General features: G+C 35.4%; 2 protein-coding genes across 2 annotated transcripts; one reads left to right on the top strand and one right to left on the bottom strand.

Moving 5' to 3' along the window:
• Positions 1-7,491: 7,491 nt before the first annotated feature.
• Positions 7,492-9,611, top strand: tectb (tectorin beta). Its single transcript, XM_051914707.1, is given in 11 exon segments — positions 7,492-7,558; positions 7,681-7,871; positions 7,954-8,105; positions 8,215-8,287; positions 8,578-8,681; positions 8,772-8,855; positions 8,943-9,048; positions 9,050-9,106; positions 9,188-9,266; positions 9,352-9,384; positions 9,501-9,611. Coding segments are annotated over 11 exon segments (1,011 nt in total). The 3' UTR covers positions 9,566-9,611.
• A 416-nt stretch (positions 9,612-10,027) lies between these two features.
• On the bottom strand, positions 10,028-23,556 carry gucy2g (guanylate cyclase 2g). The gene is made up of 21 exons (XM_051915704.1): positions 23,206-23,556; positions 20,974-21,322; positions 20,474-20,598; positions 18,284-18,463; positions 18,044-18,188; positions 17,819-17,954; positions 17,636-17,739; positions 17,377-17,543; positions 16,212-16,337; positions 16,044-16,127; positions 15,840-15,944; positions 14,024-14,095; positions 13,534-13,858; positions 13,217-13,394; positions 12,984-13,124; positions 12,075-12,267; positions 11,592-11,766; positions 11,401-11,499; positions 11,220-11,311; positions 10,311-10,412; positions 10,028-10,188 (listed from the first exon to the last, which is right to left on the bottom strand). The coding sequence occupies exons 1-21, from the start codon at positions 23,554-23,556 to the stop codon at positions 10,045-10,047; spliced, it is 3,393 nt and encodes a 1,130-aa protein (XP_051771664.1). The 3' UTR covers positions 10,028-10,044.
• Between the last annotated feature and the right edge of the window lie 308 nt (positions 23,557-23,864).

Genomic DNA, 23,864 nt, shown 5'->3' on the forward strand with positions numbered 1-23,864 from the left:
CCCGTTTGGTTATGTTTTTATTTTATTTTATTTTATTTTATTTATTTATTTATTTATTTATTTATTTTGAGAATCAAATAATAACGTTCTAAGAACGTTCTTTTTAGGTTTTCTTTTTGCAATGAAAAAATAACATTCCCAGAACGTTGCAGTGTGGTCATCTTTCAATAACCTAAAAATAACTTACATAGAATGTTTATTATAACGTTGATGATAAGCCTCCATACATCCAATTTCCATATCGCTTATACTATACTAGGTTGCGGGTGAGCTGGATGATTACTGATGTACAGCATTACTGATGTTGGAACATTAGAATATCGTTAGGGGAACGTTAGTATAACATTATAGGAATGTTAGAATAACGTTAGGGGAACGTTAGAATAACATTAAGGGAATGTTAGAATAACGTTAGGAGAACATTAGAGTTATGTTATAGGAATGTTAGAATAATGTTAGGGGAACGTTAAAATAACACTAGGGGAACATTAAAATAACGTTAGGGGAACGTTATTCTAACATTAAGGGAACATTAACAACGTTAGGGGAATGTTAGAATAACGTTAGGAGAACATTAGTATTATATTATAGGAATGTTAAAATAACGTTAGGGGAATGTTAGAATAACGTTCTACAAACCAAAAACTAACATTCTATTTCCGTTAGGAAAACTTTCCTGGCTAACCAAAAAACAAACCATAAAAAAAAACATTCTGGGAACCAAAAACTAACGTTCTGGCAACCAAAAATTTTTTAGCTGGGCCCCAGCAAAAACAGAACATTCCCCCTAATGTTAGTATTTTTTTTTTTTTTTTTTTTTTTTTTGAGAATCAAATAATAACATTCTGTAACATCAGGGGCGCCGCTAGCATTTTTGGGCCCTATGAAACAATATGGGGTTAAGGCCCCCTACCGCAGCCATTCCGCACCAAACATATAAGCCAAACTAGCTATCCAAAATCTTTGACTGCAATTTAAACTGGGTTGATAATGAAAATTAAAAAACAAATACAAATTAGTTTTAATTTGATTTTTGATACAGTTCATGCTTCCCCGAATGAGGAAATGAAATTGCATTTGAGCATTTGATTTATCATTTGAGCAGCTGTTTTGAAATTTTGATTTATTATTTGATCTTTTTAAGCATTTGAATTTTCATTTTGTTAGGAAAAAACTTCCATATATAACAAAGTATTCTCATTCAAACTTTCAGGGAAAATGTCTTTAGATAAAGATTGAAAGAGGTGTTGGAAGCTTAGTGGTGGTGACACTAAAATTGTGTGACCATGGTGTAGTTCGCTTATAGCCTACCTTTAGCTTTTTGTAGCTTTTTGCTTCTGGCGACTGCATTTAGGCTTCAAAATTCATAAAGTTGTGTTGATCTGTGAAAATTATCTTGATTTGTAAAACATGTAAGTATCATAAACTTTTGTTAAACTTTTGCATTTTGTTATCACAGAACTTTTTTTTTTTTGCGATAATCCAAAAGCCTATGGAAAAATACTATTAGTTTTTTTGTCGAGGGAACCAGTATGATGCTAACTGCCGACTGGCCTACAAAGTGACGTCATAGTTCCACCACTTTATAAAGTGGTGCAGGTATGAAATCAAAACCCAGAAGATTAATTCGCCACTGGTTTTCTCGAGATTTTATTATGTGGTTTTATAATGGGGTTTTTCAATATATGAGTAAAATAAGGTCTGTGGTAAACATAACTTGACGATACTTGGATGTTTTGTGCAACGTAAACTTCACACACTCACACCCCAAACATTCTAATATAGTTACTTATTAGAAACATACATACAACAAAAAAAACAGCTTATAACAAATACTGTAACAATGATCCAGTGATCCAAGTGATGCTGCAGGGATGTATTTTTGTAGGCCAACCGTGAAGTTAGTTAGTCACCCTGGTTCCTTCATCAAAAACCTAATAGGATTTTTCTATTCGCTTTTAGATTATTGCAGAAAATAAGCTCTGTGACTAACAAAAGTTTTTGATTCTTACACGCTTTGTTCATCATGATAATCTTCACAATTAAACCAGCTTTTATGAATTTTAAAGCCCAAATATGGTAGAATTAAAAAGCTCAAGGCTATAAACGAAATAATCTACAGTGGCTTGACTTCAATGTCACCATCACTAAGCTTTCAACAACTCTTTCTGTCATTATTTAATAAAAAATTTTCCCTGAAAGTTTGAGTTTGAATAGTTTTGAAGAGTGTGATTATAAACACATTAAGGCTGTGAAAGCAGACTTTTCCTGTTCGGTTGATGACAACAACTTGGGTTGTTTTTAACCTAGCATTTTTTTGAGTGTAGCCAATCAGAAACACTCTCTCCCTGTCTGTCCTTTTTCTCCATCACTCACATTGGCTGAAATGTCTTTAGAAGGCGGGGTTTAGAGAGAGGGTGTGAGTTTGAGCCTTTAAAGCAGTGGCATGTTTCATTTCAGAGATATTAATAAAAAGAAAAAATGATTACAGCGGACAAAATCATATGTTGGATCCCATGAGGGTATGCATATTAATTTAGTCGATCAGTTGCTAAATTATTAATTAATGCTATCTGCTTAGATATACAACTTAAAATAATATAGCCTAACAGAACTTTACTTAATGTAATGCTTTTAGTGTAGGATTACAATATGATTACATCTCCTAGCAGATGATCACTGCACATTAAATGAAACATTGCACGTGCTTGATCTTTGAATAAAGATTAAGCTCCATGGTAGAACTTCTAAAGAAAATGATTAGCATGAAATTCACCTTACTAATCTGAATGCAGTGTTGATGTCTCCAAGCAGTCTTGTCCAGACATCCTGCTGAGTCTTAATTGCGTATTCGCAAAGGAACAAGAAAATTTGAATATATATTCTGGACACGTTCCTCTTTAATTGTGCTAGTGTGTATACCAACATTTATCCTTATTTCGTAGTCTTTGGAAAAGAGGGAGTTTTGGGTTTCAAAGACATAAACTTCTTGTCACTGGACAAATAATATTTAAAGCGGAATTCTCTCACAAATACCTATATAGGACTTTCATCCCATGAAATCCCATAGACTTAAAATGAGTTCAAATATAGCAACCAGAATATCATATTTATCTAACCTCTTTTGACTTTTGACAATGAAGGACCCTTCTAGGACAGGAGTTTTGCCCTTTCAAGCACTTCAAGCTGTTTATCTGTACAAGCCAAGGATCCTAAATTTCAAAATTAGGTAAGAGTGAATAAATGTATTGATGTTTTTCCCTCTAAAGTGATTTTTCCCTCCTTGATGTCCAGAGTAGAGGGATGGAGGCTTATGCAAATGATGTTAACCACATACTGTAACTGCTTGTGTGGTTTTCAAACAGGGATGCTTTAATCTCAACTTTTATGTGCTGATGTAAAGTTATAAATATAGCTTTTTTCCCCACAATGCATTGTTTAATATTTATAGTCCCTCTTTTTTAAGAAAAGACAAAAAAAGTGTTTAACCAAAATATATTTTCATGCCAAATTAAATAAATGCATTTACTACTTTAAGTAAATGACATTTATTTATAGTTGTAAATTAAATATTATTATATAGATGTCTATTATTATTTATGGATTGTTCCAGGACATTGCTGTGTGGTTGCTAAGGTGTTCTGAATTTTCATCCCACTGTTATGTTTATGATTTACTGGATAATGATTAAGGGTAAGGATTTTTACAAATATTACTCACAATTTTTACCCAATAAAACATTTTCATTATATAAATTCCCATGCATTCAGTTATAAATATTTACTGTATTAATTTATGTGACTTTTCCAGGTCTACAAATCACAGTTTAAAAATTAGTCTTCCTTCCAGACTTTTCAAAGACAAAAAAAAAAAAAAAAAAAACAGTCATTGAGGTGGTCAGTTAAATTAAGAAATATCTTAAATTTTTAGTTGTTTTGTCTTATTTTAATGCTTGTTTCATTTCAAAGGGATTGATCACCCAAAAAGAAAAATTCTGTCATCATTTACTCACCCTCAAGTAGTTTCTTTGTTCAAAAGAAGATATTTTGAAGAATGTTGGTAACCAAACAGTTTCTGATCCCCATTAACTTTTTTTTTTTTTTTTTTTTTTTTCATACTATATGGAAGTCAGTGGGGACCATCAACTGTTCGGTTACCCACATTCTTCAAAATATCTCTATCTTTTGTGTTCAGCAGAACAAAGAAACTCATACAGGTTTAGAAGGGTGAGTAAATGATGACAGAATTTTCATTTTTGGGTGAACTATCGCTTTAAGTCATCTTGAAGCCTTCTTTGATGTTTGCTGATGCCACCTAGTGGGCCTCCTGGTTGAGAACCTCTGTTCAAGGTGGTTGGTTACCTATTGCCCAAATTTAGAACCACCCTATATCTGATGATCCCTAGATATGATTTAGTTAACTCATTCAATGTAAATAATTTTCCTTCAATGTATTAAGCACCAAAGTTTAATAGTTTGTTCAAATCCCTAACCCTAAGTATGAGTAACAGCAAACACTACTTTTGTTTGTTGTTCGCAATTAAATCTGATTTGAGTCCATGTTTTTTTTTTTTTTTTTTTTTATGTGAAGAAGTTCTTGGGACAGCAAGTGTATGAAAGTGCCTCTGCAAATGGGGCTAAAGTAATTTGTATTGCTCTAAAATGCATGATAAAAGGCCAACAAGAATGAATGCTTCAGTCTGTTTGAAGCATCACAATGAATGAAAGATAGCACAAATATTTAACATTGCTTCTGGTACGGCATAAACACCCAATATTACGTAACACAATGAAGTCTCGGGACACCTGAACAGCTTGAACACCTGGAAGGCTCTTCATAGTCAGCGGTAACGCTAGCTGTCCCTGGGCTCTGGGCCTCAGAGTTGATTTGCATCTGCCATAGTTTTCTCTCAGGCATTGCACTCTAATGTATCCCAATGGTCGCTCTCATTCTCATGGTAATGAGCACAAGTGAAAGTAGCCTTTGCTGTGATAATTTTATCACGTGGGATATCTGTTCCTTTGCTATCTGCACCTGATCATTTTACATTAGCGCTTGTAATTGGGAAATTTTGGCTCTGTATATGTTTTGATCTTATAAAAACAGTTATTGATAAAAGACATACTCTTTGTATCTCTCCGTAACATCACCGTTCTTTTTTTCAAAAATAAAAAATGAATTGGTTATGATCAAGCCCTAATATGCTGCAAAAATTAAGGAGTATATTTATCTTGTTTTCCGGTAAATAAAAAAATCCTTAGAACAAGATAAATGAAATTAATAACCTTAACTATGTAAGATAATTAGTAAAGAAAAGAAAAAAATATATATGAACTATTATTCAATATATTTTACAGTTTTGCAAAATAGTTTTAGGAATTTTTTAGATTTTTCGAAACATCCTTAAAACAAGATAAATGTAATGAAATGTGGTAAGACAAAATATATTCTCTCAGAGCACTTCTTAATATTTTTCACAGCTTTGCTTAACAATACGAATAAATTATTGAATTAATTATATATTTTTTAGTTCAAAAGACAGAGATTAAGATTATGACTCATTATGTTGTTTTGTGTTTCGTTTTAATATTTGTGTGTGTGTTTTTGTTTTATTTTGTCATTGTTTTGGTCATTGTATTAAATAATATAAGCTATATTAATATTAAAATATGACTTAAATTAAAATATGACTTAATTTACCTCATCTACTCCAGAGCATAACGAACCATACTATAATTTTGCTCTTTATGATTTAACACAGTGCCTCATGGGGTTTGAAACACATCTGTCTGCAAGGGCTTTCACACCGAGATTAATTTTAATTGTGTTAAACCTATTGACATCACAGCGACCGGACTGAACTGCCTGACCCTGTATTCATGATTCATACATATAAAGAAAGGCTAAACAGGGATACTCTCCTGTCCTAAAATTGAAGGAGACACACTGTCTGGGGATAAATGCTGCTTCTCTAAGTGCCCTCCTTTCCTTAGAGGCTGAAACACAATCTCTGTGAATGGCACATCCTTTGACTATCAGATTTTGTGTGCTTGTCTTCAGGCTTCTTACCTTATCCAGAGGCCATCTTGATCTATATGGGCCCCATCTATACATTCTTCTTCGTATGTACGATCACGGAGATCTTAAAGGCCCTTTGTGCGCTTGTTCCCCAGTGTGATGTTTTTGGGGAGCGTGACAATACCAGTTCACAGGTGATGACTTGGGTGCTCCTGCCGCCGTCTGACTTATGTGGTTCCGGAAAAAGCTTGTTTCCTGACCTACATTGCATTATAACTTCCTGAAAAGAGTTGGGGCTGTCTACACCACAATGTTATGACATTTCCCTTTTATTTTGCACTCTTCAAAAATGGAAATGTTCCGTTCCGTAATGAGTCCTTTCCCTCAAGATAAAGAGCATGAAGATTGTGCACAGCTGTATTACTTTGGATCTGTTTTGGCTAAGCACAATGAGACTGACCTTAATGACACTGTGCTTCTTTAAGAAGAAGTCTTGCATGACTGGGGTGCATTAGGTAACTACTGATGGCAATCCACTGATCAGCATGGCTGCCTGGCAAAAACTGAGAAGTATTACATAACCTGGAATGAGTCTAAATTGGAAGCCCATTTCTATTAGAGTTTTGAGAAGAACCCAAAATTTGCAGGTGAGAATGAGACCAGGAGACCTTGACACCACAGAGTTCCTATCAGAAACACATATGAAGGGCTGAAAACATTACTGGGAGATGATTTTTTAGGTGAAAATGGAATATATAAGTGAACCGACCATGTTTTTGATTAAAAGCTGAGAAAATGCTCTTCCCCTTGAGACGTTGGTCATTTAAAAGTCAATGTCTGGCCAGCACAGAGAGCTTTTGTGCTCTCCTTCACAATGCTATCACCAAAAGGCCTCACCAGACTGGCTGACCAAAGAAGCAAGGGGGGTTACTGCCTACCTGTGGACTTATAAAGCAGCTCTTGTGCTGTCTTCAATGAACTCTGCTTTTAGGATTTATCATCATTTACCTGCAAAAGAACCACACAGGAACCATGCAAACCTTCTACTAGAGACCTGAGCCAACACTTCTTCTGGATTCTGCATTGGTATGGTACAAACATTAGTTGTAATTCAAATATTATGGCGCTTTCCCTGTTGAAAAAAAAAAACAGCATATGCTGGTTAGGTATATTTTGAAGCATGTGCAGCTGGTTTGAGCTGGTTTAAGCTGGTCCTGAGCTGGAGATAGTTGCTTAGGACCAGCACTTCACCAGCTTAAACCAGTTCATGACCAACTAAGGACCAGCATAAACCAGCTCAAACCAGCTGCCATGCTCCAAAACATACCTAACCAGGCATATGCTGTGTGCATTGAAAATAATCATTAAATACAGACAACTATGTATAGATAGATAATTCAGGTCATGAGTGAACTTGTATCATGTATAAAGATATTTTAGGTAAATGCAATTCTCTTCGTTCAGCATTAAGAAATGGCAGCTGTCGGTGTTCTCTTGGTTCTCCTCCCCATGACGTGGGCCTGTGCACCTCAGAAAGCTGGTAAATGTGAAATAAAATTTTAAACATTTCCTCTCAGTGTGGATCAAAGGGCTGTGTATTTGTTGTTAGCATGATTTAATCGGCTAGATAATCCTGACAGACCAATTTGTTGTCTGTTTCAGATTACGTGATGGTGTCATGTTTTCCCAATGCCATCATTGCGAATGTGCCAGAATGTCCATATGGATGGGAGATTGGCCAGCTGTCCTTGGGCGGCGTGTGCTACACTGGAATTAACACTCCAGGCTTCTATCGTTTTACCATCCCAGATCTCACTCCCAAGAATCATTCATACTGCGGCACCCTGTCTGAGGTGAGACGTTTGATTGGTTCGATATATCCCAACTGTTATTTCATTTAAAATAGCGCTTAAGATGTATCTACCTTCTTTTCAGTATGTAGGAGGCAAAGACCCACGGTACATATTCTACAACTCAATTGTATCCAACGACTCCTCTCTAACTGTCCGGAACCAGCCTGTCAACTACACGTTCAGCTGCACTTATAAAGCGGCTTATCTGGTCAACAACGCCGTGTTTAGCCAAAGGTAGACCCTGTTATACTGACGTCAAGTCCAGCAGGTGTAGATTTCATGGAGCCTGTGCATTCTGACCGTTGACTTGCAGCGTCTTTACTAAACCCTCTGCTTCTTCCAGAGTGGCAACAGTTTATGTCAACAACGGGAGTTTAGGTTCTTTTAAGTCTCAGTTGTCTATGAACGTCTTCACAGTGAGTACTTCAGCTGTTCTCAAAAGTGACCAGTGATGAAGAAAGTATAAAAGGGAAATTCCCTCTCCATTTTATTTGTGACATTTTGTATAAAGGTCAAATTTGTTGGTTTGTGCAGTGCACTACATAAAAAACTATTAATTGTTCAGTAATTGCATGGAATATGTATGTATTCCCCAAAATTACTGATATATATATATATATATACACACACACAGTATATTTTTCTGAAAATGTTAACTTTATATAACTTTGATTTTATAGTTTTTGGTGAATTTTGTGGTTTGTAGAACTCAAAGTTCCTCTACGCAAAAGATGCACCGTATGTGATTGACACATCCGAGATTGGATCGGAGGTGTTCATTGGCATTGAAGCAAAAGGATTAAGTAACAGGTAAGTCGCTCAAAAGAAAGGAGTCTAGATTTGATCAAATACACAGATTCACATAGTCAATTAAAAAGACTCTCTCTTTAATGTTTATAGATTTAAAGTAGTAATAACAAATTGCTGGGCAACACCTACTCCATATTCAACAGACAGGAAAAGGTGGACTTTAATTCAGAACAGGTAAGGTTTTATTGTCAATTAGGTAGAATATGTGTCAGTGTGATTCAATACTGCTCACTGGGTAATATATATGCTCCTGGTTCACAGTTGCTCCTTAGACAACACAGTCACCATATTTGAAAATGCCAAAGACAGTCGGTCCATGTTCAAGTTCAATTCGTTCCGCTTTCAGCGGTTAGAGAAAGTGTCCACCTGTGTGGCTCCACTGTGAGGTCCAAGTATGTGACGGGGAGAAGCTGTTCTGTCAGCCGGTGAGTATCAGTATCAATTTAATGCTATTGTAGTTTTAAACAGTTTACTGGCTCCACTAAGACTCTTCTTAACTATCTAAGACTCCATGTACATCAAGAAGCACTGAATTTGAACCTGATCCAAATGGAGGCATACTGACCATGGAGTTTCAAGTCAGAGGTATTTAACATTTTTGCTTCTGCACAATTCAAGTTTGATATTCAAGAAGAACATTTGTTTTAAAACCATAAAACTCTGTTTACAGCACAACACTCCTCCAGTTATGTCCATCTTGCAGGTAAGTTTGTACTATTAATGTTTGTACTATTTTTAATTATCGTATAAAACCTAAACAAGTCACCTTTTTTGAAGTAATGCTAAAGATTTCCCTTTTCTCACCTTGCTGTTTTACAGGCCCATTTCTGTCTCTGCTGTCCATATTTCTACTGAATGAATTTTTAGGATACTTCAGTTTGTAATGAGGCCAAATATGGGTTACTCAAATGCAATGAAACATGCCTTTGCACTTATACAATTACATACAAATACTTAAATATAGACACGCATGCATGCATACACCCACACACCATACGTGTCTCAGGGAGTGTATCGACACATTCCTTTAAATCTTAAATTGCATTTTTTTTTTTTTTTTTTTTTACAGTTTTTACTTGTTTTTTCCTTACATGAATATTGGTAGAAAAGAAAACAGTATCTGAAAGAGGTAATCTTTAGTGTAACAGATGTTGAAGCATTCTTGTTTTTATCTTGCATTATATGTGAAAAAATATTTTGAAATATTTTTAGTAATTAAATTCTTTTAAAAAGATGTTGTCGACATTTTCATCATTGATAACTTTTTTTTAAAAAACACATTTTTAAATAAAATTGTAAAAGTGTTAACAATATTTGTTGTAATGTCCTAATATCCAAGAGCATATATAAAATTATGGTCAAATTAGATATCGGGAACAGTAAGTGTATGCATTTCTGTCATTTTAGCCATGGCTGGGGTCCGCTGGATTGCTCTTCTGTCTTTAAAGTCTCCATCATTTGCTGAGGTTGTTTTGGTTTTCTCCTGTTTAAACATGACAGTGCAAGACTGTCCATATACAGTGTGTCAGGTCTCCATATAGCACTTTCTTTCAATTAGCACTTTGTGTCATGATCAAACCTGTAAATAAAACTGTAAATAAAAAAACCCATAAGTGGCTTGATACTTACATCTGTCCCTGATTTAGGACTTGTATCACATTCATGGCCAGTGGGTGGAAACCTGAATCCGGATTTGCCCATCAACCAGAAGGTTTTCTGTGTTCCCTTTCCCTAGAAAACATATCAGAGATACGATTAGATGCACAGATATGGCTTGACAGTATGACACTGTATATAAGTCTGAGACCATCAGTTTAAATGCTTCTATTTTTTAAATATTTTAATTAGAATTTATATTAATATTAATTTGTCTTAACATTTTTTTTTTTTTTAACTCTAAAACATGCAGGTATAAATGGAAAAAATATTGCAGATTTCTCAGGGGCTGTTTACACAATACCATTTTCAACTAAAAACGGAAAACTTTTTATGCGTTTTGGCCGTTCATGTACATGACAACGGTGGCCTGAAAACGCAAACTTTTGAAAACAGGTTTCACAGTGCAAGTTTTTGAAAACGATACCATTGCCATCTTCGTGTAAACTGAAAAAAACACGAATCTGTGAAAATGATTACGTGTTTAGTCTATCCACCTTATTTGTCAACGCGAGATTAAGGTATTTCTGTGAATGTGCAAGACTTCTGATTTATTAGCCGCTACAGGGAAATAATGAGAAGAATATCAAAGTGCAGTAAACTATAAAAATAAGGTGGATAAGCATGCGCATTTGGCATGAGTGCTCTGTATAAGAATGCGCAGGCGCGTAGTCTTCCTTTACAAAGTGACATCGCCAACTACTTGTCTGGCATGCGTAATACAGCGATTTTAGTCATTTTCGTGGACCAGTGTGAACAGGGATAGTTCTGATAACGCTGTCATCTGTACAAAGAAAAAAACTTTTCCATTTTTAGTACACTGTTGTCGTCTAAACATACCCTCAAACTTTTGGACTGTATAAAGGGTGGCATTATACAAACCTTTATTTCAATGTCGCCCCTCTCCTCCAGTTCAAAATTTCCATTCTTGAAGAGAATATCAGCAGTGCTCTGAGAGATGTGGATTCTCAGTGCTGAAAAGGAAAAAAAAACAAAGTATTTCAAAATATTTGTTCCAAAATACCGACAATAGTAGCTAAAAAAAATTAAGAAAAGCCCTTACGAAGACTGTTGCTCTCCATCCTAGAAGCTGTGTTTACTGTATCTCCAAATAAACAGTACCGAGGCATTGTACTACCCACAACTCCAGCAACCACTGGGCCTGTATATGCAAGGGACATATTATATATATATATATATATCTTACAACATGTTTAGCCCACAATACACTTATAGTACAGTATACTTGCATACCGGAATTGATCCCAATCCGTAGGGCCAGTTTCTCATTAGGCAGATGCCTAATTTTGAACCTTTTGACCACAGAGAGGAAGTGGAGTGCCATAGTAGAGATCTCCTCAGCATGAAGATTTCCGTTACTGATAGGCAGCCCACTGGCCACCATATATGCATCCCCTATGGTCTCCACCTACCAGAAAAAAGTGAAAGTAAGTGTAAATGAACTAAAAAAAGGACTGAATTGACAGAAATAAATGTTCATTAATTTATCATGAATCAATAGCATTCAATCAGTCATTCATCCATTTACATCACATTACACTGCGAATCTGGTTGTTTATTCACACAGCATGTCTGAAACTAATAATGAATGCAAATAATTAATAATATTGACACAATTCTGCATTAAATCTAAACATTTTGACAACCATACCAGCCTCTCTGTAGGGCATGAACGGGCACAGTTGCTGCATACCAAGGTGAGTTTGTTTCATTTACCTTGTAGACATCATATAGCTTGATGATCTCATCGAAAAGACTGTAGAGGTCATTGAGGAGGGTGACCACCTCCAGAGCTGAGCTAATGGAGCACATGGTGGTGAAACCCACAATGTCAGAGAAAAAGATGGTCACCATGTCATAACTTTTAGGCTCCACTGATTTCCCAGCCATTAGCTGATCAGCAATATACCTGTAAGAACACACTGCTGTCACTGAAAATACAAGTATTACGCATAACGTGTATATATTATATAATATTTCAAAGCTTCTGTGTTCACTCACAAAACTTTTGCATTCTCTCACACAAAAGCACTGAAATATAATTCTTCCTCCAACCTCATATTATTTCCATCACAAATATTTTGTGACCGAATGCAAAGTTTCTCAGGGGAATGCAAACGTTTTGCGAGAGAAGTACTGAAATATAATTTTTCCTCCCATCTCATTTTCCTCCATCACCATTTCCCTTTAAGGGCTCTGTGAAAATGTGTATCTCAGGTCCTGCACTGTAAACTCGCAGTAAAACCATGTCTTTTTTTTTTTTAACAGTACAATTGTAAAAACTTCACTAAAACTGCCAGTAAAGTACTGTATATTTTTAAGAAATTTCTGAGAGTACAGTTAGATACAAGAGAAGACGTACTGTGAAATTACTGTGAAAGAAATGTAATTATTAACCTGGAATATACTGTAATTTCACACTATTTTTTTTTTTACAGAGTAAGATTACATGCATAACCATTATAATACAATTTGGGAATGTTTTCAAGTCAACTACCCATATAAAATATATAATATAACCATCTAGTGTGTAACTGCTTTGGTGGCAATTTTTTCTAGCTGATATAAAGAGTAATGAAAAATACATTAACAAAATGTCACTGTCACTGTAAACAGTTTGTTTACCTTGGCAGCATGCTAGATAGAAGCTTATCAGCTCTGCTTTTCTCTGCTGTAAGCTGATTGGTTCTCTCCTCCACTACTTCTTCCAGATGATTGGCATATTTCTCGAGTTTGCTCACCATGTTGTCCAGGATGTTGGCATGGCTGGTAATTGATAAAACAGCTTAGAATAAATTAAACTAAATATATTTAGGAGTGTCAGGATCATTGGGCAGATAGCTACATAAAACATTCACCTTTCAGGACATGCCTCACGCAGTTGTCTCCTGATACTGGCAAATGGGGGTCTGTGGTCTGGGTTCTCACTCCAGCAGGCTTTTAACAAGGGGATGAGACGTTCATCACAGATGTCAGCAGACAAGGTTGGTCTAAGGGGCTCCTCGGTCATAGGGGTCCTTAACTGCTTGATTATCTCTAATGAATGTAATATAACACACAACCTGAGAAGCCAAACTTAAGACGGCTAAACAAAATTATGTTTACTTTCTTAAAAATGCAGGAAAAAAGACATGTGACCTTTATAGGGTTAAAAAATACAACACAAAAGCATTACCTTTTGGTTCCAGGTGAACGTCATGGTACGGGCCCACCTCTGTACTGTACATCAGCTCTCGCATGATTATGGCAAAGCTAAAGACATCTCCTTTCTGGCTGCCGCTGAAAGGGTAGTAGACTTCTCTCAAAAACTCAGGAGCAATCCAGTACATCTCTTCATACTTTGGATTTTCCAGTGGAATCAGTCTTTGTTTGGTGCCATGTTTGAACTCCCACAGGCCAAAGCCAGAGAGTTTGATCTGCAACCTGCTGTCTACCAAGCATGTACTGGGCCTCAGATTTCCATGAGACTTCAGACTGCTCTTATGTATGTACTCCATGCCCTGTAGAGAACATACCGCAATAAAAGTCTCACAGTAGTAATAAAGCAGACCAGTCTTGTTCCAAATAAATTTTCCTAGTGGATATGCATATTGTTGATATAAATAAACTAGAAATCTAAAAAATATAATGCAATAAAGGACATTACATTGAAACACCATACTCACATTAACAATGTCATAGGCAAAGGACAATTTGAACATCCAGTCCAGCTCAATTTCACTGTTCCTAAGAACATCCTGATGTTTCAAAAGCAGAATAACAGATATACTAAGAGTCTGATGATGTGGACATGTTATATATGTTTCAAACATAATTCTAATTAGTCATGTATGATGGGAATCTTAAAGAATCTAATGGATGAAGAAATAAAATTTCTTTGACAAACAATGAGATCATTTCAATAATAAAGATGTTTAAAACAATTCTGTTTCTTTAGATATTTTCAAATGCCATTTATTTTAGAGGCAGCATGAAATGCAATACAATGATTGTACTTATTGAACAACAATACTAATGTCACGGTCACGTCATGTTTAGTTTTATTTTCTTGTTCATGTTCTATTTAGTTTTTAGTTCAATGTTTTGTTTGTCACAGTCTTTGCCAGAGTTCTCGTTTGTTACTCTGGTTTCTGATTAGTGCACTCCTGTTCCTTGTTTCCGTTAATTATCATTCTCAATGTATTTAAGCCCTCAGTTTCCTCAGTTCTGTGTTTGTTGTTAAAGGTTATGATATATGTGTAATAAGTTTCTTCCTTCATTGACCATTCTGTATCACGCATCTTCTTTTGTAGTCAACTACACGACATCCGTGACAATTAAACAATAAAGGTGGCAATATAATATGCTACACAATATAAACAATCGGTAACTATGCTATTTAAAGGATTAGTCCACTTTTAAATAAACTTTTCCTAATAATTTATTCACCCCCATGTCATTCAAGATGTTCATGTCTTTCTTTCTTCAGTCGAAAAGAAATGAAAGTTTTTGACGAAAACATTCCAGGATTATTCTCCTTATAGTGGACTTCAATGGTCTCCAAACGGTTGAAGGTCAAAATTACAGTTTCAGTGCAGCTTCAAAGGGCTTCAAACAATACCAGACGAGGAATAAGGGTCTTATCTAGCGAAACGATCGGTCATTTTCGAAAAAAATGTAAATGTATATGCTTTATATAAACAAATGTTCGCCTTAAGTGCTTCCGCCAAAAACGCATTTCCGTATTCTCCAAAAAGTTTACGCTGTATGTCCTACGCCTTCCCTATTCTACTTACGGAACGAACGCAGCGCCAGTTACATTTTTTCCGTAAGTTGAATAGGGTAGGCGTAGGACATATAGCGTAAACCTTTTGGTGGAAGCACTTAAAGGCGAACATTTATTTATATAAAGTATATACATTTACAATTTTTTTCGAAAATAACCGATCGTTTCGCTAGATAAGGCCTTTATTCTTCGTCTGGTATCGTTTGAAGCCCTTTGAAGCTGCAATGAAACTGTAATTTTGACCTTCAACCGTCTGGAGGCCACTGAAGTCCACTATAAGGAGAATAATCCTGGAATGTTTTCCTCAAAAACCTTCATTTCTTTTCGACTGAAGAAAGAAAGACATGAACATCTTGGAAAAGTTTATTTGAAAGTGGACTAATCCTTTAAGTTTCACAGTTAGCTGTAAGCTGTACGTTATATGTTTGATTTATCAAAAAGAACCATTTCATTAGTTATTGGTTCAGGGATTGGACTACACTTGTTGAGCTGCATGTTTTTGAATCACTAAAAAGAACCGGCTCATAAGAAGCATTTGGCAGTTTGTTCAACAAGTATCTGATCTGAGTATTTTAGTACAATGTTCTATTGTCATGAACAGTCGGATCCCCGGTCAATCAGGGGCAATCGCTCACACTGGCAGAGGAATAGGCCTGATAGAACCAGTTCCTATAATTTTTTTAATGGAACAGTTCCCAGCCCTACTGTATACACACCTTCAAGCTTCCTTTCTTGCAGTACTGCATGACGATACAGACATTTGGCGGCTCAATACACACACCAAAGAACTGTACCAGGTTCTCGTGTTTCATTTCTTTCATCTACAGCAGGAATAAACATAAGTATTAGAGTATTAGCAAAGTGTTTCCTGTGACCTGTTGAGGTAAAACTGAATCTCTAAAAAAATTCTGAAGTTTTACCATATTGAACTCTGCGATGACAGATGGTTTCTTGACATCAGTAAGGATTTGATTTTTCAAATACTTTATGCCCACCTCGTTTCCCTGCACCATAAGCAAAGAGAGTTGTGTTAGTTGAAATATTTGGGTTAGTGCATTATGTTTTAACACGCGATCCAGAATTTGTACCTGAAAAAGTCCAATAGTTGTGTAGGCAGCTTCTTTAGCACTACAGCTGTTTGAGGAGAGCATGGACTGAGAGCCACCACTTCCACATTTGCTTGGTGTTGTATTTACAGACAGTGTTTGCATTCCCTGTAAAACCCAAAATAGTACTCTTTTTTCTGTGTTAATGATCTGTCATTAATATTATGCTTTGTACAGTATATGTACAGTATATTTGCATGTGGATGGGCATTTTTGGACACTTTTTACTTAACTTGCTAAAAAACACCAGGTTAGAACAGTATGCTGGTCAAGGCTGGTTTATGCCACATTCAGATTTTACATCTACATTGATTGTTAGAATTGCTAGTTGGTTTGGTACTGGTTTAGATGGATGCAATATTAACCTATTGTTGTTAATAATAAAACAAAAACTAAATTAAAACATTTTCATTACCGAAAAAAACAGAATTATAAAAATTGACAGTACACCTAAACAGTAAACATTTTCATTGTAAAACTAAAATAAAATAGAAATGACCAAAAACATATTCAACATAATTATATTATTATTAGCACAATGAATTTGACAGTCCAAAATTATTAAAGGTGCAGTAAGCGATTTCTGAGAAACACTGTTGATATTTGAAATCGACACCCAAACAAACACCCCTCCCTTCATTGCTCCACCCACAAAAAAACAAACACGCTATGCAACACAGGCAACAACTAATAGCTGGTGAATCAGATTTTCCTGTTACTATAGCTAATATTACAACATCTGCATATGTTACTTGCGTATCGAGCAAAAACAAAGCAACCTCTGCGTCCATTTTTAGGCCTTACCGCTTTTATAACATCAAGTTGTCCTAGCTCTTGCCTGATCTTTTCCCAAATATATTTATCTGACCTTTTCCTCTTTGGTAATATCTCAGCCATCTTTCTTTCTACAGTCTTTCTACAAATGTCCCACTTGCTCACTCTCTCTCCTCCCCCATCATGAGCGTATACGCCCCCTATTGCTGATTGGCTACGAGAGTGCTATGGTGTTGTGGTGATCGGTCTGATCCACATTTCTCAGAAATCGCTTTCTGCACCTTTAAAATAAAATAAAAATTTAAATACAGTAAAAGTAAAAAAAGAGTAAAAAAAAAAAAAATACTAAATTGAAAATAAATATTCATCTTACTTTGGGTTCTCTAAGGATAGTTATGTCGCAGTAGTCGATAAGCCACCAGTTGGACTCTTCCAGGCGGGATTGTAGACGGATCTTCTGTAGAGTCAGCAAAGTGATCAAAGCCACTGCTGCCACTCCTAGGACAGGCAAAGCCACCAGCAGAACCAGAAGAGATATCTCTGGAATTGAGTGACAAGACATGATGTCATTTCAAATACATAAAAAGTGCATAGAAATCTAGCAAATCTACCATCTAGCCATGTTCATTTACCATTTTCTAACCATTCACAGAGCTCATTATCGAAACCACAGGCCGGATTATCTGGTGGAGGTTTTCCATTTTGCCAAACTATGTTAGAAAACATTGATGTGGGTCTGCAAAACATTTTCCATACAGTTAGAGCTTCAGTGTTGAGCATCAGCAATTCTATCATATGGATCATTTTGATCTTACTTTATCGTTTTTGTATGGCTGTCAAAGTCCAAAACAGACACAAATTTAATGATATTTTCTGTTTGTTGCAGGTCATATACTGAATAGTCAAGGTTCCTCTCTCCATATTCATCAAAATGAACCAGACCTGAAGCCCCTGTTGAAAAAAAATAATAATTTTGGTTATTTACAATCACTATAGGAAAAATAAGAGGCTGTACAAACTTGCATTTGTGACAGAATTACCATAAAACCTAATGCTGGTCCTGTCCCTGAGCTTCTGGAGAATTTCTCGTCCATGATGGATATCTTTACCATTTTTAAAGGCTTCTTTAAGGCCCATGGCATAAAGCAGAACAGCGTCATGTAAATAGGCAGCGTATGAGCTTACCTAAAACATCAAATACAGAATATGAAATTAATTAAAATGTGATTAAATTATGGGTGACAAAAAATATGATTTTTTTTCTCATAAAATACTCTCACCTCTTTTTCCGAGGACAGGTTGCTATAAAAAGGAGCCCCTTTCAATCTCTCATAAGCCTGCTCGAAAAAGTCATAGTAGTCATACCCTTCATAGGATTTTTGAGCGAGTACAAACACCATGTCAAAAGCCTTCTGCATTGTTTTATTATTGTCACCCAATGCAGACTTCCACAGGTTGTCCTAATGGGGGAAAAGGTGAGAGTACGTATCTATGTAGGTAAAAGAGAATTGTCACAATCTGATTCACATTAAAATGACTTTGTCTATGACTTTCAAATGTCATATGACCAACAAAAAGTGTCAAATGGACAAATGAACACCGTTTAGGCATAGAAATGTTTTATGTCCACCAACTCAATTTATGTCTGAATTACATACACTGTTTAATTAATTATAGTGACATCAAGTCAACACGTTTTGGAGAAAAATTCTCTCTTAGGCACAGAAAGGTATGGGGGTGACCGGAGCTAGTAGTTACCTTATTTTACTCCAGTGAATATTTATCAAGATATTAATTTTTGAAATTCAGTTTCATTATTGATACATACATTTTCTACAAAAGAAGATTGAGCATTTTCATTGTTATTGCCCAGAAATAAATATTCAATTTATTGACCTTTTGTGACCTTTTTTTTTCGTTTACCCAGCTAACAAAAATATTTTCTAAGAACCTTTTGCTAATGTTGCCACTAAGTTATGAAAATGTTATTTATTCTCTGAATGTTCAAAACATCCAGTTGTTTAAATGTTTAAAGATGTTTTTTCTTGGTTATGTGAACATTAAGGAAACATTCCATTTTCAAAACATTATGGGAATATTACTTTTGAATGTTCTCTAAACATTCTGAAACAAGGAGTAATATTTAAAAAAATGTTAGATGAACAACAACTAAAACGTTTCTTAAAAAAAAAAAAAAACTCCCATGAATGATGTATAGATAATGTTGTGCTAACGTTTTGATAACATCAAGTTATAAGAAAAGTAATATTAGAAAACAATCCACCAAAAAGGCCTCATTTACAAAAGTTTTAAACCAAGTATTTGAAATACAACAGTGCATTGTTATTTACATTTTAATATGTTAAATCTGTTCCATGACAATATAGAAACATATTTGGAATTATTCAGGGTTTTTTAATTTTAAACCTTTAGATTTTTTTTTTATTTTTTTTGCCATGATTTAACCCTCTGGCCCTTATTGTTTAGGAGTCACACTTGGCTCATTTGCGGTCAAAAAGTGACTGAAACCTTGAAATGTAACTTTTTCCAAGAAAACCATTGTAATATATTTTCATTCAATAATATTTTTTGATCATTATTTAGAATTTTGAAGGGAGTTTATGGTACTATGCAATATTTATAGAATTTTTATGAGCTATTTTCCCCAAATTGATAGTAATAAAATAAATTCTAATATATTTTAAAATTATTTTTCATTTAAAGCAGTATTCCATGTTAAAATAGAGACAAGGCATTTAAAATCCAATTTTGGAAGGCAGATAAGTGCCATCTGATAAAAAAAGAAAAATACCATAGTGTAATCACTAGATTCCTATATAAAGTGGCTTATAAATTCTCTAGAGGTTTTTAGAAATAAAAACTTATTTTTATTAAGTTGTTGATTTGGATTTATACTTAGATATTCTCAAAGACTATTTTTGTCAAGGTTTAGATTTTTTGCATTAAGTCAGTTTTTGCATTAATTTTAAGTTAAACCTGAACACAGAGAAGGACACTTTGCTACACATAACATCAAAATTCAATAAAAATGTAACAATGTTGTGTAATGTGTCTATTTTGCACTCTTGATATTTTAGAGCATCACCCCTTCATTGCTGTGCAATTTTTTCTGCACAGTTGCTGATCTGTAGTTTGTGCCACCAAAAGATTCTCTAAGTTTTCATATTTTTTTGTATTTCCCATACATTTCTTATGTTGGTCATTTTTGACTGTGAAGTAGCCAAGTGTGACTATTTTTTCCTGATCCTTTAACATATCTGAATCATGTCTGTGATTTTTTTTTTTTTTTTTTTTGTGTGTTCACATAGCTAATGCGACAAAAGTCACCAAGTGTCCTCCCATTCCGCTGAAGCAAAAAAATTTAAAATTTCAAAACGTAAAATTTTTCGGTCATTTCTGACTGAAGAGGCCCATATTATACATTATTCAGTCAGTAACCAATTACTCACCACTTTGCCACTGACCTCAAACTGCTGAACGAGAAGGAAAACATACTCTCCATTCATCAGGCCTTGTTTCTGAGCTTCTATCATCAGAGATATGGAGTCTTCAGCATTGGCGAGCACAACCACCACTAGAATAAACAGAATCACACTAACATCTTATAACCTCTTAGAAAAATTATATAGTCTTAAAGCCTTACTTTCAGTGCAGCAATGTTATGCACATGCAAAAGCTGTACATTGTAATCACACAACAGATCATATTTTAAATCAAAGGGATGCCCAACATATCCTATAGGGAATGGGGCTTGAGAACAATGCACATTTATCATGGACTTTGATATTATAACAGTTAAACTCACTCATCTTATGCCAACTAATAGCTTCAAGAGCAACAAGCCACGAGGACATAAGGGCAAGATGCATTTGTGATCTTACACGTTTTACTGTGTAAACTCCACCCAGATATAGCAAGAGTTGAAAGATAAGGACTACTATTGACTTACCTCTTGCAACCTTAGAGATGATTTGCAGGTTTCTCTGTGCAAGTTCTGGGTCACTGCTATCAAACTTGATGCTAGCTGTCACTGTTACTTTGGCCTTGAGTTGCTTTTCCACAGACTTCCAAAGAGCGTCAACACTGTCCCATGTGTTTGTATCCGCACAACCTCCAATTATACCAACATGCTTCCATCCAAAAAATTCCAGTGTTTTAAGCAGGATTTCTCCAAACCTTTTAATGGGAGGTACAATTTTTATATAGGTATCATACACCAGAAGGTTATCCATTTTTGGTGTCTGGCCAACAAAGCCAAACATGGGAATGTTCCATGTGGATGCTATGAGCCCAGTGACCTAGAGGACATAAGCATAAACGTTATTAAAGGTAGGGTAATGATTTTCACTTTTTGTTATACTGGTTGAAACTTTCTTCACATCCTGACAGAAATCAATACACTATAGTGACAAACACTATCAAATGACTCTGCAAGTACAAGACAGAGCTCTGTAAGTTGTTTACGTTCATTATTATTTTCATGTTATGTGCTTTGAGGCTTGAGGTAATTTAACGCAGTCTCTCATGACGTTTTGCAGACTCTGCTCTGGCTGTGCGCGTTCATGGCTGCGTCCGAAAATAGCTGACTTGTTGCCTTAGCAATGACTTTGCAGGCAGCATTTGCGCACGAAGGCACCTCACGAAACTGATTTCGGACAGACTTCTGAGGCAGCGAAACGGTTTAATGATCTACCGCAAAATAGAGCGAGCTTTGGTGATAACAAAGCAAATATTTAATTACTACACTAGTAATTTCTCACTAGAAATGACATGAGAAGTGGAAACATTTGGTCAACACAAACTGACCACCAACCGAAACTTTCAGACGCCATCTTTTTTTTCTAGCACAACTGTCACCGAATGGAACGGTTTGTAGGACTGTGGGATATCAAAGGCAAGGAATACATCTATGCTGCCTTCAAAAATCAATCTGATGAAGCTATCTCAGGAGATGGAAAGTGGTGCTAACATTGGATTCGGACGTGCCTTGATGCCTTCCTACCTTGCAATGCGTCCTCCGAAGGCAGCATTTTTAAGTTTTCGGATACTGCAGCCCATGTGTTTTTTTGGGAAGGGCTGTGAAAGGAGGGTGGGATCTTATGATTTCAAAACTAGCTAGCTATTGCTAGCCTCTACTACCTTTAATATATGAAAAATGTTTAAATATTTTACAGGCCTACAATTATTTATATGTTTACATGCATATTATATCATTTTAAGGGACTGGGACAATTTTAAAGGAATTTAGGCTGTTTTAAGGAATTTTAAAAGTCTGGTAAAATATTCAATTCAATTCTGTGTATGGTTTCAAAGCATCAAAAATTATCTCTACATACTTTTTAAATAAATGAGAACGAGAGAACGCAAAAGTTTTTCAAGCGAATGCAAATTGCTTTGGAAGAACGCAAAACTAGCGAACGCAAAAGCATATTTTTTCCTCTCATCTCATTTTTTCCATTACCATGTCCCCTAATGGGCTCTATAGTTTTGTGATATATTTGTAATATGTAACTATAATTTAGTGACTTAATGATATTACATGTCAGTAATGCTTTATCGACGTATCCTGTCCATCTGAAATTCATCACATTCACAATCGGAAGCTCGCAAGCAGTTACGGTCACCGTGATTTTGCTAAGTAAGACATGTTCTTGAATTTTGTTGATCGTCGAACAACATTCCTGTCCAAAAATTTAGTCCTATCCCTATCCCGGTCCCTAAACCTTACCCAACTTAAATCCCCCAAATCCCTAAAATCAGAGGGACATGATTACTGATGTAGAAGCACCTAATCCTGGTTAGCCTACCTGACATAAACTGTAAACTTGTCTCTCAGATCTGATTGGCTGACTGGAATGTTGTTCCAGGATCAAAAAATATGTTAATCCAGGAACATGCTGTTCTTGGTGAAATCTCTCTGGGGAAGGTGACTGTTCATGAACGTATGATAGGTGAACTAATCTAATCTAACATTTAGCACCTAATGTTTCAAAACACCAAAGCCTGATAAAGAAAAAAAAACCTTTATGATGATAATAATAATTATATCCAATAGGTAATGATACTAATACTAATAGGCTAATAATAATAATCACACTTTAATAATAATAATTAATAATAAGTACAATTACATTTTCTGTCATTTACCTGTATTAAATGGCAAAATAAATAAGACACTTACTTCAGCCTCCTCAGGACAGGGTGGGCCAAATAGCGCTGACACATTTTGCTCCATTACTTGATCGATGAAAGCCCGAAGTGAAATTTTTGCGTTACAGTCTGTGTCCATGTATACAAAGTCAAAGGTGAAATTTCCACTGAGAGAGGGATTTGCGTTGATCTTGTCTATGGCTATTTGCATTGCAGACCCCAACCTAAGCAAACTAAAAGGGTAGGAAATGTTCCGAGGAGCTTGGAGCCCAACCGTAAACTTATACTGGGTTGATTTGTTGCAAATAACAGAGTTTGTAAGAGCTGAAAAAGAAACAAAAATCAGCACCCACCATTTTATGGTTCCACTTACGTCTGACATCCTACCTGCATAAAACTAAGTCAAATTGATCGGCTTTCAGACATACAGGGAGATTTAAATGGACCTCGTCTTCCCTGGGGAAATTAATTCTAATCAAGGGTTTCTCTGGAGAAAGAGCACTTTGCACCTATAGTGCAAGTTCTCAGCCAGTTTTCACTAGTATGGCTGCCATTAAAGCAAAAGGTAATGAAAAATACATATAAACATTTTTAACATGTTTTAAAAATGCAGTCCTTAATGTTGTAAAGTATAAGTAAGAGGTCACATACTAAATATAGAAAGTGGAGAGAGGTATTGCATGCAGATCT

Source organism: Ctenopharyngodon idella, chromosome 12 (genome assembly GCF_019924925.1).
Source record: "Ctenopharyngodon idella isolate HZGC_01 chromosome 12, HZGC01, whole genome shotgun sequence".
NCBI lineage: Eukaryota > Metazoa > Chordata > Actinopteri > Cypriniformes > Xenocyprididae > Ctenopharyngodon > Ctenopharyngodon idella.